Consider the following 20,500-nt stretch of genomic DNA (forward strand, 5'->3'; position numbering starts at 1 on the left):
AGTCTGTTTTCTGGAGGAGGAGGAAGAACATTTAGCCTTGCGGGTGCATTCCCTGGGGGAGGGGTTGCTTATGCTTCAGGGACCGCCTGCACATCACTTCTCAAACAGCCCAGCGCCATCTCAAACTATGCAGGCATGTTAACGCAGACCTCCCACGCCCCACCAATAAAAAAGTCTGCAAAACAAACCATCTGCCATCTGCCATCCACCCCAAAAATACCAGGTTGAGCAGTTTCAGAACAACCTTTGTGCGGAAATTAGGCTTTTTTTGTGTAGTCTGTCCATGTTGATGGGGAATATAGAATACAGAAATGTTCAAAGACCATCTGAGTTCTCAAGAATGTTTGTGTGGGGTGGTGGATGGGGTGAGGGTAAACCACATTCTACATTCTGTCTTTTGGTAAAAGTAGAGCCAAGATTGTTTCATTATCTATTCAATTATTCAATGAATAACTGCATTTCATAAATGTCCTGAAATATTTTTAATGTTCTTTGCCAAGGAAGCAGATTGGGTTCAACTGAGTAGGTCTAAATTATAATACTGTGAAGCTGCTTTGCCTACGATAACCAACACCCTCACAATCTCACACTGGCCCGTTGCTGCCGCGCGCCTCCTCTCCGGAGGTCCTGGATGCTCCCGAGGGGTGGGGTGGGGGGGATCGAGGCTGCCTCCCCTCGCCTGTTGTGTCGCAGAGTGGCACTAGACCCTGAGTGTACATTCGCCAAATCGTTCAAGATGGTTGTGGGAACAAGTGGGGCCGGGCTTCACCGTCTGAGGGGAAGCTCCAGAGGTTGTAAACGCTCTCACAGGAATGCAAAATCACCCGGCTCTCCTTTGATGTTCGTTTAAGCCCTTGAAGGCAGCGGTGTAATCTGTGAGAGGCGGAGCCTGGCAGAAATGTGATAGTATTCATCACTGGGGCCCCTGCCTTGACGACGAGGGGAGCAGCACCTTGGTATCTTCCCCACCATGGCAACCGACAGGCCTCCTCCCACTCGCCAAATTGGTCAAAACCGCACGAGTTAAAAGTTCCAATTTATCCTCTGACTCTTGTTGGACGGGAGAAAAGAGTGGCTCCGCTTGGCGGTGAGGGGAGCTGGCTCGGAGTGAGGAAGCTCAACAGGTGTCCTGCGCACAAAGACAGGAAAGGCTCTCGCTGACTTTGACGGAATCGCTTTGAGGGTTTTGTCGACGTGCGCAACTGGCGCAGAGAGAGGATGGGAGGTTGCTTGAATTGTTTCTTTTAAAGGAGAAAAAAAAAATCTTTAAACATCCCTTTTGCATTGATGGTGGTTCAAAGCCTTTTATTCGTCATTTGTGGAATGAAATTTTTGGCAGAACACTGAATATGACTGTCGGCTGTCGAAGATGATAAACCTGCTGTTTGTAGTTAAAATAGAACGTGGGTTCTTAAGTTTTTATGAGTTACGTAATTGCACCTCGAAGTCAAGCAGGTCAGGTTTTCTCTTGGCCTGCTTGTGTTTGGGGTATGTATCTGAGGCTGATGATGGCCGCGGCGAAATATCTCGGTGGGCGATTGCTGGAGCCCCTCGGTCAGCCGCCTCCACTGGGACGCCACTTTGTTGCAGTAAATCTGTCGCGGCCCGGGCTCCCTCCGCCAGCTGAGATTATTTAAGCTGTCATCGCCGGCAAAGAAAGCAGCCAGATCAAGTGTCACATACTCGTGCCATTAAAGAGGTTAAGTGTCCGACTTAGCGCCACACGTCCGACCCGACGGGAGCTGCCTCCAGCCACTGGGCCTTATAACAAATTAACAAGCCAGCGGTGGAATAGTTGTTTGGGAAACTGCAGCGGTTATAGGTCGCTTTATTTGTGCGTTTATTTTTACAAATCCAACCAGTCCTGGGCGTCACGTTTCAATATGGCGCGTCGTTTAAGAGAAGGCAACAGCTCGACGACAGCAACAAACGCCTGGATCGTAAGTCATCCGGGCTGAACTAACATTAGCCGCTTAGCTCAGCCTGGAAACCTGTCGGGCGTCCGGAGCATGCACCATACATTGTGACTCGAGCACCTCATATGCAACCCTCTGCTCTGTTTGACGAGCGACCCCAAGCATTAGTCATCAGGCTTCTAACCCGGCAGGTTTCTTTTTACACTCACTTTGAAAATTCATTTGCAAGCCCCGGCACTCTGGGAAACCTGTTTCTCAGGTCGCCACCGGAACTCGGAAGAATCATGACAGAAACTCGCTGACACAATTGGGTGCACCCACGCTGCAGACAACAAAGAAGACGTGTCTCAAGGCTCGAACCGGTGTGTGTGTCTGCGCAAAACATTTCACTACCGCACAAAAAATGAAATTAATGGACTTGTCAACCGAGCGGATGCGACGATTTGTTAATTTTAAAAGATTACTGCAAGAGTATGTCTGAAGGCCACAGACCACAAAGCATCAAGGGCCATTTCTTTTCTCCAGCCCGCTTGATTAGGAGAGATGTGTATTGATTAGCGCCGCGCTTCCTTTTGTCGCCATTAGTCTTGCAACACCGACCGGCTGGCAAACAGAATTGCTTACTCTAATTTTATTTTCTTCCTTCCTCTCCCCCCCCCCCCTCTCCTCCGAACCCCTTCCCAACCCCCCCCCCCCCCCCCCCATGTGATCTCGAGCATTCTGCCCAGTAATGGAAACCCAGCCAGCCAGCGGAGCTCGTATGCAACACACAGCGAGATGATAAATATATTTAGTTTCTGGAGCGGAGGCCGTGTGAAGGGAGAAAAGTGCAGGCTGATGAAATACGATGGAATAACAGAGGGAGCCCCGTGACTGCGTGACTGCAAAAATGGAAGCGGGGAGGGGTGGAGCTCTTACTATCTTTGCACCTCTCCAGCTGCCTTCGCCCACCTAATGGACGGACGCTCTCAGGCTCCTTGTAGCGTCCGGATGGCACCGACGCGAGCCGGTCGGCGCCGATACGAGGGGACCGGCTGCAATTTTCCACTTCCTCTTAAAAGCCGGCTTGAATTCTCAGTTTGTAGCCTTAAATAATTCAGCCCCCCCTTCATTTATTTTGAATTCCCCTCACATCGCCCCTCCCTCTCCTGACCTATGCATCTTCGCCCAGGCTGGCGCGGCGCTCAAAACGCATCATCGTCATCCATATATGTATAAAGGCTCATCCCGGAGTTCCTCCGCGCCCCGGAGATACCCGGAGAGTGTTTTTTTGCGGCGCGGATGTGGAGGGAATACTGAGTTCTGGGTGCGCTGCGCCGTGAAACACCTGCGTCTGTGATTTTTTTTTTTTTTTCTTTCTGCCATCCTAGTTTCCCATTGTCATCTGAAATGATAGGGTGCCCGCTCGCAAGAGAGGAGCCGACGACAGCAAAGACCTGCCGAGACGTGTCGCGCACACCGTTGCATAAACCGCCAGGTTAAGCGCCGGCCCCTCGATTATTATCTCCCAGATGTCTCACGGGACAGTGGTTCTCAAGTGGTGGAGTCTCAGGAACCACATTTTTTTCCTTATCGTGATTTCACGGCTCAAATTTATTCCATAAAAATAAAAAGACTAGTCCACTTTGAATTGGTTTGTTAAAGTCAGAGGATAAATGTTTAGATTTTTTTTTTTTTTTTTTTTTTTTTTTTACTGTTCTCTAATGTAAAAATCGGTCACATTGGGTCCTCAACGTTATTTAAGGGTTAAATGTGTTCCTTACACATTTTTCATTGTGAAATTTAGGTTCTCAGGAAAGATTGCCGCTAATCAATTAACCGATTAACGATTAATGAATTAATTGATCATTTTCATCCCTGATAAATACGTATATTTTAAAATCTCCCTTTAAAAAAAAAAAAAAAAAAAAAAAAAAGAAGAAGAGGGAAACTCTTCACGAAGCTGCGACCCAATCAAAACGCTTTTGGGTCGCGACCCACCAATTGAGAAACACTGCCAAATGGGAAGACGGAAGTGAGCCTCTTGTTTTTAAAGTGACATCAGCCGAGCGGGATGAAGAAACCCTGGGTTTGAAGTCCGTGACAGAGACCCACTCAGCATCATGAAGGAAAGGATCCCTATTGATTTTTGCCATTAGTGGCCACGGCCCCTCTAGACACCCGTCTGAGGATAATTAATTGAAGGGCAATTACTCAGAGTGAAGCCTCGTATATTATCATGGTTCAGATAGTGTCATCAGCGTGGCTCTCGCTGAGATGGAGGGACGTCCATAAATCCAGCGTTTCTGTTGACCGTGGCAGGGCTCCACGCCAGCCGTGTTGCCGGGGCACTGACAGCCAGAGAGCGTCGGGGTGTTCAAAGAAATCACAACACAAAAACAGTTGCCGTCCAAGTAGCTGAATCAGGTGATTCGTCCCACATCACGTAGAAGGAAAGCGCGCGCTTGACTGGAAAAAAAAACATACTCCATTTACGGCCACACTGCTTTAAGTTCTTTTTAATTATAGATTAAGGCGCGATAGGCTGCTGCTCGTTCTTAACACGTGACCCTCCTTCCCTCCATCCCTTACTTTTTTTTTCCTGCTCGGAAAAACACAGAGCTAAATTCCTTGTCAGGACTGTGCCACTGGAGACAAAGTTTAACATGGCGCCGCACGCGAGCTGCTGGCTGAAAAGAAAAGTGTCGGTCGCTCAGCGTTTTACGATTTCTTGAGTTAAAAAATAACTTAGGCGTGAGTGTGAAGCTGGTCCTGACGTCTTGTTCTCGTGGAGTTTCGTGCGACGGCGCTGCCTTTTATTTTGCGTGCCTAAGGTTTCTGTTTTAGGGAACATGATGCTGCACAGTGTCAGCATGATTCGACCAGATACATTTCCTGTCGTAATGCTTGCTACTGTTTTTTTTCCCTCTCACTTGTCCTGTGATTTCCTCTTTGAATCTGCAGCGCTTACGTGTCAAACAATAATCGACGCAGACCTCAAACTGCAGAAATGAAACAAAGCCTTTTTTATCCGACCTCGCAGTCGGATCACGAGATGCCGGTGTGTTGTTTTAGACATTTCTTTTAATTGTCAGACGAACCGTCGAGGTAGCGGCCCCCTCTGGGTGATTGCTAAACCCCCCCCCACTTGGCCAGTACCAGCCGATGGCGCGGCGCACTCGCCTTCTCGCGCGGCTGCCAGGAGAACAATGAGGCTTTGGCCGCGCGACGTCAGCTCCTTAGCATCGGCCCTCGGCTCACTCTGGACTGAGCCACTCGTGGTGCCATTCATCATTGTGAGACAACAGTGGACAGAAGAAAGAGTGGCTGTCATGACATGGGCCCCAGTAGACTGTGTTGCCTGTTGTTGGTGAATCCATGATGGAGGTAAATGCTAATATAATATTTCACGACGGGACAATGTGCATGTTGTGGGGTTACGTGGCTTTTAGTTGGTCTCATTTTCTTGTCATTTTCTAACATGGTGACGTCGACTCTTGGCTAAACACTGAAAAATCTTTGTCCTTTCGAGACGTGAGTGCGCGATGTCTTCAGCTTCCCAAGGTCTTGCCTTGTCGCTCCTCATGCGCAACAGGACGCCAATGCTAGAGGTGTTGAAATAAAAGGTGTTGCTTTAACTTTCCTCTTACAATTTTTGCTGCAGCACCGCTGAAGGTTGTCTGCCTCAAGTGGAAGTCTTTGCCACTGTCTCCCATTGTGTAATATTCATTCCTGCTATGTCACCAAGTCTGAATTTCTGATTAACAGCACCGCTAACTCAGTCACTATATATTCAGCACTTACGAAACAATAATTCACCTCCTTTACCTCTCAGTGCTCACTGGATTGTGACAACCTCTCTCGTTGGCGTTCCGGAGTTTGGAATGGGATGGAAATAATTCCACCGGGTGCTTGGATACGGCGGCCGTGCACGCTAACATTAAAGAGGAATTCACTGAGTGCTCACTCCTTAAATGGGTGACATCAAACCACTTCTTGTTTATATGGCGCGGCACACCGTTCCAAATGACTTTGATGTGGTCCAGGCTTTATTGTGCGCTATAAATTCAATAATTGTTTCTTCACACTGAAGACTACGACCGTTCAAGCAACATGACAACATTTTTTGACCACGTGAGTAAATTGGTAGAGGAGGCAGCCATACTTAATTATGATAAAAAAAATTTATGTAGTTGGACCGAACTAGAAACTAAAAGCAGATGCCCCCTGCCTACCAATAAGACAGCATTTGTCAGCTGCTTCCGCCTGAGCTTTATTCTAAGGCTGACCAATGTTTCATTGAAACCTACACTTTCAATGTAATTGTACAAGTCATAGCATTTTTCACAGGCTGTATTTGTATTGGGTGAATAGGCCAGTACTGGTTAAGTCCTGTGTAATGCAAACATCTTTTTTTATAAGGTATTAATCAAAGCTTAAGTATCCGTCTTTGCCCAGTAATGGTCCCTTATTTAGAATAGTTGTTTGCCATTGAAGACCTCCACCAACAAAGAGGCAGATTATTCTGAAAGTCATTGTAGTGTCAAGCGAACGGCTTTGGCTGGGCGTCGGCTCGTCTTTGTGCCTCTATATTTTCTTCAAACGGCGACGTAGCCTCTTGATATATCCGCCGAAGCCTTGACAATGAGCTCTTGGATGTGTAATCAAAACTAAGAGAGGTACAATTAGTCAGACGGAGTGACATGCTTGAAAGAGGACGACAGGCTGAGCTGGCTGACAGAGAGAAAGAGAGACGGGTGGGGGGGGAGAATGAACGGGAAGGAGCGCGTGCCAGATTGAGACTAGAACACTCGCATCTCTTTCTCCGGCATTTTAGCTTTGATCATTCAACTCTATTCAACCTCACGGAAAAGCAACATGAACTTGCTGTCAGGCTGTTTTTATTTGAGGTCTTCGACATTTCCTGAAACATTTTTGTGTTGGACATGTGGCCCCAGCGTGTTGTTTATTTACATCATTGGTACTCTTAGACGCTGGAGAGGCCTGCATTCCCTTTCTCTGAAGTTCCCTTTTTCCTGCTGTTTTTAAAAAAAATTTCTTTAGGGCATTGCATGTGTATGTGTGTGCGCACGCGCGTGTGTGTGAGGTGAAAAAGATGAATGGCTTACATTTTAACAGGAGATAATGGTGACCTATAATGAATCCACTTGAGCTGAGTGCAACATCATAAAGCCTGATAACCAAGATAAGATGCAGTCAGAGCAGATGTGGTTAAGTAGTGGGACATGATAAGGTATAGGGACACACACACACACACTCACACACAGCCAGCTCCTTTCATTTTCCCAAGAGACGAGCCAGCGTGCAGCTTCCTGCTTCCACAGATATTTAGCTTGTAGTAGCCTATGAGGTCAATTGCGTAAATGGCCGTGCCGGAGAATCCGTTGTTTGTCAGTGTGCTGCCGCCGCGTCATTAGTACCCCTGCTGTACGAGCATGGTCCCCAGTGCTCTCGCTTCTTCAAACAGCATCCCCACACCTCATTAAACGTGCTCAAGTAGATTTTTCAAAGAGCATTTCTTTGAAATTTAATTGCAGTGTTCCTGCAATGCCACACTTTACACCGAACACCGACTTTTTTCTTGCCTCACTTACTCGGCGCTATAAAAACACAAGCGTAAAAGGAAAAAAAAATACAGCATTGTTTTATTCTTTAATGCTTTGTGTATCATGGAACCTCGTGCACTTGCAGCTTGCGTAGAGATTCTCGTTGGATTGTTTTACTCGGAACATTTGTTTCAACATCTTAGAGTCGCAAACGTAATTTTCACTGTTAATCTGACATGGTCCCGAACCTCCCTTCAAAAGCCTTGCAACCTTGGTCTGTAAAAGAACATGATTGTGCTTACTTACTATTGCAACAACACATTATCAATAGGGTAAAATGAACCTGTCTCACGACGGTCTAAACCCAGCTCACGGTCCCTATTAGTGGGTGATCAATCCAACGCTGCTGAATTCTGCTTCGCAATGATAGGAAGATAGAGCGAGATAGCAAGAGTTGAATTGCTGATTCTACCCAATAGCAGTCATGTTATCGGAGGTAGAGCATGACTAAAATGCTGCAATTACTCATATAGGTGGACTTCGGACAGATGAGCTGGGTGGTTGACGCAGGTGTTGTTAGCCTCCTGCTTCAGAGGTTAGAAATTGTTTGATGTGAGAAACCTGAATTTGCTTGTGTTGTTGGGTCCTTTTAGTACATCCTGTCTCTCTCTCTCAATCTCTCACACCGTCGTACTCCCACTCTCTTCCCTTCATCCTCTGTCAGCTTGGTCTGCTGGTCCTGCGGGAGGGGTGTCAGAGTGTTGTGAGTGGGTTGGGATGGTGGATTGGACAGCCATACTGAGGTGTGAACATCACAGCTCATGGATAAGGCGAGTGCTACGCCACCCTGCCTGCTCTGTCTTCCAGTCCCTGCTTTTTATGCAACAGGAAAGATTTATTAAGAATTAGGATTGGGATTTTGCAGCAGGGATTTTGTGGGTTTTGATCATTTGAAAAGATTAATAATTGGAGTCACGCAGGCTCCACGTGTAGGATTTGGGGGCTGTTCTTTGAGTTAATCTCTTTCTGTGACAATTTAGAAACAAAATGTGTGCCTACACTGGTCCAGGATCAGCTGTAAGTGATGATTCCGTTCCTAGATCAACATGTTGGCATCGTAAAACGTATATCCTGCCAGTGCTTGCTTAATGATTCACAGTCACCGTAATAAAGTTGTGCTTGAACCATAAGCAGAAGACACAGTCAGTGTTTTTTTTATCTAATTTTGTGCATTATGTATCCATGTGCATCTTCTCCAATTACACATGAATATTCACGAATAAAACATTTATGGTGTTGTCAGGTTTCTCAGAAGTCTGAGAAGATGCATTCTCAGAGAAAATGTACGGGAAAAGCCGACGTTTGATTTTCATTATGCCATTATTGAATCGTAACCTTCCATGACGGCTGGATTATCACAGATTTTAACTTTAAAATTGTGCTCATCCATCTTGCCAAACTCTGGTAAGCATTTTCAGTTAATCTTAAAATTTGAATAGATTCCACAACCAGTCGGGTACATTCCTGTTGAGAAAAGGAGATTGAGCAAGAGGTGTGCTTCACTGGAAAACCACAGAAGACGACCAGGGAGACCAGGCACTGCCCCCCATTGGTGCTGATGACATCAGTGTGGATGGTTCTCAAGTTTTAGATTGGATTTTTCACATTAAATGACAAAACCAACATTGTCTCACTTCACTTGTGGCCAGACTTACCGCTCCAAAGTGAAGTGAACCAAGTGTTTCATGAAACGCTCAAGCGTTTGGCCATGGGGCGGCAACATGCTGCTAATGTTGTTCAGTAACAAACCTGATTGATCCACTTTAATGTAATAGACGGAAGGTTTGCCCAGCCACCATCCATTTTTGCAGTCCCTTGACAAATGTTTTCAGCGTGCTCTTAACAGGATGGATACGTTGGATTTAATCAATGTTCCATTGAGCCTGCCAAGGTATAGTTCATCGTATTTACTGATATATTTTATGGTATGTCTTAACGTGTTTGCTCTTAACAACTTGCAATGACAGAGTGAGTTGTTGTGGAGGGGTATTAAAGGCATTTTACGCTCCCCTCACCCGGTGCACAGAGATCCGTTTACAGCAGACAGATATTGCTCCGTTTGGAACCTGGAATGATCAATGGCATGGCACTACAATATCTTGGGAGTGTTTATCGACTATTCAGTTAGTTCACCTTCTTAAAGATGTTGGAGCTGTCCCCATCCGAGCTGTTGAAGAGATAAGAAACCTGCCCCCAGGATACGAGGGATAAAGGAGGTGAAAAGGAAAAAGAAAAGATAGGTGTAGCGGCGTTGGCGGAGCCAGCCAAGCGGCTCCGTCGCCGTGGTCGTCCAGCACTCAAGGCCTGATGCCAAAGTCAGAAAAGAAATTGAGGCCACGGAGGAAGACGGTGCATTGTTCTCCTGAACACGCAATATGTGTGCTCGTCTTCTCGGAGAAAGCACTCAATCACAAATCCTCTTCTGAAATTAAGGCTCAGCCAATTCTTAAAATATGCCCTCCAGATTTTTGTTTTTTTTCCACAAAACAAAGAATGGTCTGAGGAAAAACAGAACGGACTCAACAGCGAGTTTCCATAAATAATAATCACCTTTGTGACATTTTATCAGTTCCCCCTTTTTTGTTCTTAATCAGTTTTATTGTCCGCAAGTGCGACTCGTGCTGATCTGAAGTGCACTCAAGACGACGACAGTGCCAGTGTTGTTCCGTCTGCCTTCCTTTTATGGAAGAGGAATGCCCCCATCCTTCCTTTGGGGGAGCCCTATGTGACTCAGCCTTGTCCTCAAGTGTCTCCTCTCTCTCAGAAAGGGTTGGAGTGCACAAATCCTCCCCTCCCGGCCCAGCCCCCACTACCCCGCTGCCATCTGAACCTCAACAAGGTTCCTCTGGGCAGTAAATCTGCGCTCAGCGGGGGGTTTTTCCTGCCCTGTGCCCACATTTATTACCCATTCATCATCGATGAGTGACCACCTGGGAGGCAGAGGAGATTAAGTTATAGACCCGGCACTTTCACAATTTTAGCCCATTGACCCGTGTCATTCTTTTTTTCTTTTTTTTTTTCCCTTTCCCTCTCTGAGTTATTGGCTTCTGCTCAACAGTTTTCCAGTAGAGTGCTTTTCAAGTCTTAATTTTCTGCACCACTGTTGAATTTCTAATCTCCCAATTATTGACCTGCTGCTGGAATTTAGGCCTCGTTCGACTGCAACATATTTCACGCCAACATTTCCTCTGTGATCGTTGCACCTGAAGGGACAATGAAGCGCGGAGCAATTAAGTTTGTTCTTAGTTGATTTATTTGGTGTTCTCCATTAACCGTGGGTTCACTTTATAGTGTTTTTTTTCCCCCTGAGGTTGTGAGAAGCTCCTTTATTTTTCTAACATATCCTCCCTCCTTTTTTCCCCTCCTCCTTGTTGCAGTTTGGAGGTGATGAGAGACGAGTCGACAATAGAACTATCTATGTGGGTCCTCGCACGTATTCTGCCACTGAAGCGCCCAAGTTTTGTGACAACAGGATTGTGTCCTCCAAGGTAAGAGAAGTATTTCCATGCATTTCTGAATCACACTATTCATTTTTTGTCAAGCGCTAAACTGCAGATTTTAGATTTATATTTTATGTTTTTTTTTGACTGATACTTGTCACAGTATAGTGCAAAGCAAACAAAGCATCAAATGTACCATGAGGTCAGACACCGCAACTAGACCCACATCCTTCTGTTCAGCTTCTACGGTGTGTGGCCTAGTTCTACTGAGGAACACACACACACGCCCACACATTCATCTCTCTGTCATTCTGAGGACTCACATTGACTTCCAAACTGTTATCCTGACCGTAGCATGAACCCAGCCTCAATTCGTTTTCTCGTCTCTTAAGCTTAAACCTTCAACCCAAAAATTTCATAGCACTCTGAAGAAATGTGAAAACCAACCAAAATAGTCTCACTTTTTGTTTTCGGAATAACAACAAGGAGGTAAAAAGTCTGCACACCAAAACACAAACCAACTCCGAAGGTGTGAGAAAAATACTTCGAGGGCTTCTTTTAGCGTTTCAAAACACTTCAGGCCACCAAGAGTTTAGTCCATTGGGTTGTTGCACACCACCGTGACTAAATGACAGTATATCCAATGCATATTAAATATATGCAGAACATAATAAGCATATGTCACTGCTAGTGATTAAATGACATCAACTATAATGCACATGAGACGTTTTAAAAATAGTCGACACTCTAGTTTGGAAGCTGGACTGCGGTTGTCTTAAGGAGGGAAAAATGAGAGAAAATTTGCCTGCAACATGTTCAGACCAACAAATGAACATTATACTGTTAATACGTGTCAATGGTCATGCCAAACAAAGGACAAAAAAAAAAACAACTGAATTGAAAGTCTGAGCGGTGGAGCCGGTTCAGCCTGTAATGGTGCAGTGCGTCTCACCAGAGGCAGAGATATCGTAGGACTGACTGGGGAGGGCTCGCGTCACAGCAGCCCCCTTTGCTGTTGAAGGGCAATGAGCATCGTGTTGCTACAAGGTGTTCTCATCAACACCAACTTTCCCTCACGGACAAGAAGTGCCCAGTTTAGTCGAGAGCTGCCTGGCCCAGGCGGTTTCGTCACCATGCTGAAGCAGCACAGCGCGACAATGCCACTTCCTGCGACTTCGCAATGTGAAAAACAAACAAACAAGCAAACAAACACATCGAAGGAGCAGCGGCTGTTTATATGTAGCCCAAAAACCTAGTTTCAGTCTTGCTGAGACGGCGAGGAAATGAGACAAAGCCAGTTTTAAAAGTGTTGCGTCACACAATGAATAATGAAACAACTTGACAGAAAGACTAGCTAAATATGACTCAACTCGGTGGAGAGATATGTGCGACCGGTTCGGTGACCTCTCCGATGTCCTGCTGGTCAGCACTGTGCGCCATGTCATCGACAACCTCTTAGATTTTTTATTGTGCATTAAAGAGGAAGTCTGAATAGACTGTCATATTCCTCGACTGTATTTCCTCACCCTTTAGCGTAGCGTCGCGTCCCTTCAGATTGTTATCCAACACGAGGAACAGGATATAAAGCCCGGAAAGCCCCTCAGCGTTATGTCCTCCGTTCCCTCTTCCCTCTTCCCTCTTCCCGCTGCTCGCCGCTCCCAACGGAGGGCGATTATTTGTCTGTCAGGCAGGGGAGCCGCGGCGGTGGCAGCCAAATACATGGCCGCTATTAATGTTCTCGCCGGGTGGGCAATTCTGCCGTTCTTTTCTCCTACCCCCCACCCCAATCTCCCGCCACCACTGGGGACCTGGATGGATCCGCCTCACCTTCTCCACCCCCCAGCTTCCTTTGGGTGCGAGGTTATGGAAGCGGTGAGGACGAGGGAGAGGGAGCGAGGGAGAGGGAGCGAGGGAGAGACGGAGGTGGAATTTATGGCGGTGCAGCGGGTCCCCACGAGGGCGGCCGATCAATTGGCCCAGTGGTGGAGTGCCGGGGTAACCAGCCTTTAATTACCCCTGCTGTAGTGTTTACTCTCCTACGTGCCTCCGCCTGCCTTCATTCTTTCGCTCCAGAGTTTGCACTTAGCCCCCACCAACCCCACCGCTCCTCCCTCCAACCACTACCGCCAGCCCCCTCTTTCTGCTCCCGTCGCTGCAGCACCACTACGCTGAGCCCGCCCCCACCCAGCCCCTCTCCCCCTTTTCTCATTACTTTAACTCTCTTTCTCTCTGGCAAAGTGAGATGGAGCCATTCTGCTGGCGCTGCATTTCATGGCCATCTCCGATGCAGACACCTCCTCTCTGTAAACACAGCCGTAGTGCAAGTGTTTGCAACTATATGTCCATAGTTAGATATTGTATTATAGTTGTATTTGGTTCTTTTTTTACAACTCCGCTGCTGGTCTTACATTTCTAGGATTCTGTCCAAATACGAAAGGCCCTATATTATGTTAAATTCTTTTACATAATCCTTTACTTTTGTACTAAAACAAGCTGCTGCGGACGTCGGCTCATGACAAGAAAGCGTCCGTTTTAGCAGGACGCTGAACTGAGTTCTTGGACAGGATTTCCCCACCAGGTCAGGTTTGACAAATAATTAAAAGGGGACCTTTATCAAGTTTTTTGTTGAAATTCCACACAAAAGTAAAGTTTCCACCCATTACTCTGTGGAAATAATAATAATAATAATAATAATAATAATAATAATAATAATAATAATAATAATTCAGTCGGGTCTTGTGCATGTTAGTCCACCACAGAAGAAGAGGATGCGGAACAGTGGTGTTTGTTTGTCGTTTCCCATCTATCATGGCACATTGTTTGCCTGCATATTGTTTGTTTGTCTGCAGTGGAGCGGAAGTTGTTGGAAGATTTAGGTCACCCGGTTTCCAAACTCAATTTGCCTAATTTATTTATCTGCCTGCATAGCTACTATTTCCATATAGCTTTATGAGTATTATCGATTTAAGAACTTGTACGTCTCCATCATATTTGTGAGGGGCAAACAAGATGGATGAAGGCCGGCTGTTGTTGAGGTCTTGTTTAGTTCCATTTAGTAAGTGCAGGCGTTGCTTCAACCAAATCATCAGCCACAGCCACTTCAAAAGAAAAAAAAAAGTCATCAACCTAATAAACCCTCATTGGCTCTGCATTCAAGCGTCGCCAAATGAAGGAGATAAATATCTGATTTAAATCAATGGAATACCTGCGATCCCCTGAGGATCGCCTCCCCCGGCAGAACCAAAGAACAGAGGCCTCGGCGCCACTGAAGTTGCCTTTTCGCACACATGCAAGAGTCGGACCCTTGATGTCGCTGGTCTCTTTCCCCTCGCCAAGAGTTGCTGCAACCTCTAATTTTGCTTGGGGAAAAAAAAAACTTACATCACACTGGGGTCGGGATATCCACACAGACAAGCAATTAAAAGCAGTGTCTGTGATGGTGTTTTCATTTCTCCGTGGCTCATGCTACTGCTCTATGTCTTCTTCCTTCACAGTACACCGTCTGGAACTTTCTGCCAAAGAACCTGTTTGAACAGTTCCGAAGAATCGCCAACTTCTACTTCCTCATCATCTTCCTGGTGCAGGTTCGTACGAGCTTTTCTTTTCATCCCGCAGCCAAATGGAGAGAAAAATGTGCTGATAAAACAAGAGGTTAAACACTGACAGCTTCACATCAGTGTCTGTCAGGGCAATAAAACTGAGCTGTTAACTTGAGAAAACACTGTTGTTTTATGGGGTGCACACGTGTCATTCGACTTGTTTGAGCAGCTCGTGCTGCTTCAGCTGCACAGGTTCTTTACTTCCCCTGGTCTAAAATAAAAAAGGAGAATTTGACACAATTTGCATGAAGCAGCCTGTGCTGGTGTGAAACAGCAGCTAGAAGTGAGAGCCACGTGTCAAAATTATTCTATCGCTCTCTCTTGAAGACTGACTGCTGTGCATTTTCTCTGCAGAGGTTCATTGATTTCTTTTTTTTTTATATCAACGTTTCACCACTCAGAATGTTGTTTGTCAGCGATTTGGCTACAGCGTTGTAAGGGTGTGTCTGTATCAGGGTTGTTTTGAACCACAGTGTGATACTGAATCTTACCTTGTATCGTCCAAGAGTTTCAAACGAGAGTTTTTGTTGTTGTTTGCCGAACATTTTTTGTTCGCCGCCGTCAAAGTGTGTTTTTGTCGGCGCACACCGGCGGACACCTGTGTTTCTTCACACGGCACTGGAGTTAAATTTCACGCCAACCACTCACACATCTGCAGAGGGGTTGGTGTATTGTCACATCTTGCGGCGAGACGTGGTGGCGACACATCCTGTACACGTGGGGACATTTTGGTTAATGCCCGTCCAATAAGTGATGAACTAAACAAAAGCGTCCAACTGAGAAAAATGACTTTCTGCTAAACGGGCGTCGCCTTCCGCAAATGGAAACACATCTGCACCTCTCAGCAACATCACTCTGTTGAGGGCGGTTGCTCTCAGTTTGCTGAAACGTTGAACTCCTGCACACTGTCCCTGTCTGCCCCAATGTTGTTCTGCCCAACACAGTGAGTGTGTTCGCAAGCAGGAGGGCTGGAGTCTGTCTCTTTAATCTCTGTTGCATCATCCAGCACGTCCAACATCAAATCCAGCTGTGGCCTTTAAAGGTGTTTTTTGTTTTATCAGGCATTTACTTTTCTTATATTTTTTCAGTACCCTGTAATGTCAATGCGATTTTCTTTTTTGTAGCCAATGGGCAAAAAAAACACCCTCACTATTTCTACCACATTTGAAAATAGATATATCACTTTTAAAAAACAAAAAGATTAATAAGATGTGGTCTTTTAAATTGCTTCAACATGATCCCTGGTTTCGTGCTCCAAAGTGTCCTCTCCCCTTTTCCCAGTTTGTCATGTGACACGTCATTGCCCACATCTGCGTCCACTCTTCCGTCATCTCTTGTTGATCCATGCAGGTGGAAACCAACCCTCAGCTTTGACGATAAACAGGCTCCTTGTGTAAACACGTGCCAGTGGCAGGTCTGCCGGGGCCGACGGGCTTTTCTGTCCTGACTGAGTGACTGAGTGACTGACTGAGCTCTCACAGTGACCGTCGCAAGCTGCTCTGTCACAGTTGCAAACGCAGGTGTCCTGCGTGCCTCTGCCTCAAAGGATTCCCAAGTCGATGGCGGATCAATAGCGGGATACACTCGGTTTCGAGTGCCTGGATCAACCTGTACAAACAGTTGTCTCCCCCTCTCTCTCCCTCTCTCTCCTGCCCTTTTGTTTTCCACTCTGTCTAATGCAAAACAGGTGCGGGCTTTTAAAGCTGTTGCGTGCTCAATTATTTTGAGCTGCTGCAGCGACGCTCGCGCTCTCTCGTGGGAGGAAACCACCCGGCGTCCTTTTTTGCGTCATTCGCGAAACACAAGCGCCCCGGGGATTAGCAGCAATGCGTGCGATGTGCATGTCCATGTATATGTGTGCGTGCGTGCCTGTGAAGTGTGACTCAGTGGGTGTCCTGGTTGTGCTGACGGTGTTTACCCAAGCCCTGGCAGGGTTGGCGCTTCTCCACTAATCCAGCCTCCTCTTAAGGGGCTCCTCATCCCAGCCTCTCGCGTTTCCCGTCCATCCTTGCTGCTAATATGGATGGGAAGGGAGAGACAGAGGAAGGGAGGGGCCGGCCCGGGAGGGTTAAACAGGTACACAAGCTGTTGGCTAAACGTGCAAGCCCGCAGACGGAAACAACCCTCGCCTGCCGAGGCTTCATGCAAATCCTCCGCCGCGTGTCGCGCACCGTCCGACTTCCGCCGCCCTCCCTTTGCCATTCCATCTCGCTCGGTCCGCCTCTCCTTCCCTCACACCCCCCTTTTACTGCTCCCCCTCACCCCGCCGAGCGCTCTGCAGCGCTGCACTGCTGACGTCAGCAGTCAGGAAGCCCTCTGTACTCTTCTGAGCGCCACAAATAGACGCGGGCAGATAAAAAAGCACCACTCCTCCCCTAAAAATAGCACCGCGCGTCTTTTTGCTCGAATGTGATCAAATGGGAATAGAGCCGGTGCCAGGGAGTGAGCGAGAGGGGGATGAGAGAGAGAGAGAGAGAGGGGTGGGGGGGATGAAGGGTGTGGGAGAGCATGAAGGGGTAGGAGGACACCGGGGCCCACGACGGCCGCTGGCCTGGGACCTCGGGAAAAACCTGCCGTCTGTCACTCTGTGTGACACACTTGCCGGCTCACATGAAGGATTTTCACGCTGCTCCTTTGCTGCTGCTGCTGCTGCCGCCGCTGCTCCCATATCACAGCGGCACATCAGCAGCAGAGGCAGCGCAGCGTACAGTTCACATCCATCACTTGGTGTGTTTTCTCTCAGGTTTTTTTTTTTGTGTGGTTTTGGCGCAGAGCAGGAAGCAGGTAGTCGGCCGTGTGGATGTTTGCCGGGGATTGTCGTGGATCATTGCAGATAAAGTGCTCTGGGAACACGGTGTGGGGGTTTTGGCAGGGGGACTGACTGCAGCAACTTGGGGTTTTATTTTTTTTTTTTCACTTGTCAGGAGGCTGTTGTGTATTCACATTGATGTATATCAAAAGCGGCGTTTAACCTTCACTCTGTTCCAAAAGTGATCGATTGTATTTTTTGCAAGTTGGACGTGTCAGTCAGGTGTGCTTTTCTTCCTCCTTTTTGTGGTTATTTTAAAGTGTTTGAAGAAAAAAACAAATCATTATCGGCCTCCTTTTCCCCTCGTCGAACTGACAGCGCCGCCAAAAATAATGCCATCATCAAACAACAGTTTGCTGGAAGTGTGGTGTGGAGATTTTCCGTGCTGTGGTTGCCCCCGTTTTCAAGTCTGGCCATCTGGCTGCTGCATCATTAGACATGCTGTTCTCAGTCGCCGCCGTCCCTTCTGCATCCTTGTTTGTGTCCCTTTCTTCGTGCAGCCGTCCTTCGATGCAATTGCGTCGTTCACGCGCTGCTTCATCACCTTTTGCCCGACTTTCATCACACATGTTTTCTCATTGTGATACTTGAGACAAATGAAGAAGAAGAAGGAGAGGAAAGAAAAACACGCCACGAGCCTAGAAGTGGAGACCCAGTTAGGCCTCCTTGGTCTCTGCTCCTCATTAATCTCCCCGAGTTGCGAGGGCTCTAGTGATGCGTCGGCTCTAACAAGTCTTTTAAACAGCGCTCCGTCAACGTGGCGGCACGCCGCTCTTCAGCAGCGCCCCCCCCCCCCTCCTGCGGCGCTCCATGCTGGAGGTTACTGCGGCATAACTACTCCACTACTGTTGCGTCTCGCTCGCCGGCCGGAATCGCCGGGCGCTGCAAAAAATATTGCAGGGTCTCCAGATCTGCGCGCCGTTAAGGGTCGATGTCCACTGGTCACTGACTTGTCATGTTATTGATTCATCCCTGCAGTAATTGTAATTACAGTATAGCTTGGGTAAGCTCGCTGGCTTTGTACTTCCTGTTTTCTCCCTCTGCGTGTGGGGAGGAGTTGCGGTGCGCTTTCGTTCACGTTTATTTTTGGTTAGCGTTGTTGTTTTTAGTATTAGCACCTGTGTACAGCCAAGTGAAGTGAAATGCAAGAGACTGCTCCCTAATGCCTTTCCTGCTTCGGCTTCTTCTTTTTAATTGTCTGCAATGTTGTACAGAACACCAGTAAGCTGACTGTGGAGCTGCTTGTATTTTTTTTTTCACCCCCTTGCCGGTGCTGAAATATGCACACAGGCTAATGTTGGAGCAGAGTGCAGGCCGCAGATCAGAAATGTCAGGGTAAATCCATCTTATAATGGCGTTATGAAACGCACAAAACACAAGGCCTTTTGTGTACCGAGGGGGTTTTAACCGGGAGCTTTTGGTCAGGTGCTGCTCCAAAACTCATTGTGCAGGATTACCTGGAACACTGACGCCTACACTTTTTTTTTTGATCCCTCCGTACGATTAGCTTTTGTGCGATATTGCAGCACATATTTCACTGCAGGATTCTGTACAAAAACATGTCAACGGCAAGGGTGTGTGTGTGTGTGTGCCTGTGTGTGTTTGTGCATGTGTGCGTGTGCTGGCGTTTGTCCCGAGTCCCTGCAGAAATGCGGAGGTGCCTGTGTGCCTGCAAATTAAGCATTCTGTCTCGGGTTTGATCGATTGAAGGACCCGTATTATGCAAAATTCAATTTATCAATGTTTCTCAACAACAGCAACTTGCCTCTGACGTGCGGCTAAACTCCCAGGAAATGATTTTTTTTCTTCCTCCAAAGTGTCTGTTTAAGCATAGAGTTCGGCCCTTTGGTGATGTCACAGAGGGCACTGATATCTCATCACTTCAAGTGAAGATGGCGCCGGTTACGTCTTGAATATTAACTTCTCTTTGAATTATAATCAAAGAGAAAAATATTGCAACCATTCTTGGCAGCAAACAAGATTCCAAACAAAATGGAAATGCAGATTTATTGCAAAGTGTTTTGTACCTCCATCCAAAGTGGGGTCTTGCGGGACGAGATTTTTTGAGAATTCCGGCGTATGCGCTTCAACGGAAACACCTGCAAATGGCAATTGTACTTTGTTGAAATTTTGGAAATATCCCTCTTATTTTGCGAAACACTGTCATGGAAACGCAGCTACTGATACTTTCCTCCTCAACTCTGCCCATTTGAGGCTCTTAATCAGCCGAGGCTGAGCGTTATGAGTGCGGCGTCCTAAGCAATCTGAAAATCTGCAGAGGTTCTTCTGATTAGACTTAGTGCTACTTTGCTGCTGCACAAGCCTAACATGGACATCAGCTCATGACATGAGTGTAGAACCTCCCAACGTATGTTAAAAACACCTGTGTTTTCCTAACCTGATGGTTGAGTTTGGAGCAGCAGAAAGGCCACAGACTGACACCTCCTGCTCCTGTTTGTGCTGGGTTGACTTCCTGGCTGTCTGTGGAGCAGCTTTCATGTGTGCAGTGTTGTGGCCTAACACGGCATGTGCTTCCTTCTCCCACCAGGTGATCGTGGACACCCCGACCAGCCCCGTCACCAGCGGCCTCCCTTTGTTCTTCGTCATCACCGTAACCGCCATCAAGCAGGTGAGAAGCGCCCCTCCCCCCACCTCCCGCTCCCACCCACGGTCTCCCCCCTCTCTCCACCCCCACATTGTTTCCCTCACCGCATTACGCCGCTCCCACCTCCGCCTAACACGATGAGTCCTGGCTGCCTCGCTGGGATTTTTGTATAAAGTACGTGACTAATGCTCTCGTGGGGTTTTGTATTAATGCGCTCTGCTGGTGAATTCTGATTGGAGGGGGTGAGGTGGGGGCAGATGAAATGAGCTCCAAGGGAATGTGATGAAAATGGAGAAGGAAGAGCGGATGGGGGGGCGAGCAAGTCTATTACAGAGATACAAATTATAAAGGGAAGCGCGTGTCTCCCTGTCTGTGTGTGTGCCTGCACCACCGCCACAGTGTCCCAGCTTTAGGTGCATTGTTTTTCGGCTTCTTGGCTTATGAGGTTTTTTTTTTTTTTTCTTACTGCTGGGGCTTTGAAACGCACAATGGTGGGCGGAATTCCTCCTGAAAATATATGGGATG

General features: G+C 47.2%; 1 protein-coding gene across 7 annotated transcripts in view; it reads left to right on the forward strand.

Moving 5' to 3' along the window:
• atp11c (ATPase phospholipid transporting 11C (ATP11C blood group)) overlaps positions 1 to 20,500 on the forward strand; it is a 42,875-nt gene that overhangs the window by 4,587 nt on the left and 17,788 nt on the right. For 6 of the 7 annotated variants that reach the window (XM_076046727.1, XM_076046728.1, XM_076046733.1 and 3 more), the window contains exons 2-4: positions 10,900 to 11,010; positions 14,457 to 14,546; positions 19,919 to 19,999. In XM_076046727.1, coding sequence (XP_075902842.1) covers positions 10,900 to 11,010; positions 14,457 to 14,546; positions 19,919 to 19,999 — 282 coding nt within the window. Of the gene's footprint in view, positions 1 to 5,993; positions 6,030 to 10,899; positions 11,011 to 14,456; positions 14,547 to 19,918; positions 20,000 to 20,500 lie in introns of those variants that run through there. The other variant, XM_076046731.1, reaches the window with a different exon arrangement.

This window comes from Nelusetta ayraudi, unplaced genomic scaffold (genome assembly GCF_046127955.1).
Source record: "Nelusetta ayraudi isolate G7.1 ecotype Tasmania unplaced genomic scaffold, CSIRO-AGI_Nayr_v1 ptg000090l, whole genome shotgun sequence".
Lineage (NCBI taxonomy): Eukaryota > Metazoa > Chordata > Actinopteri > Tetraodontiformes > Monacanthidae > Nelusetta > Nelusetta ayraudi.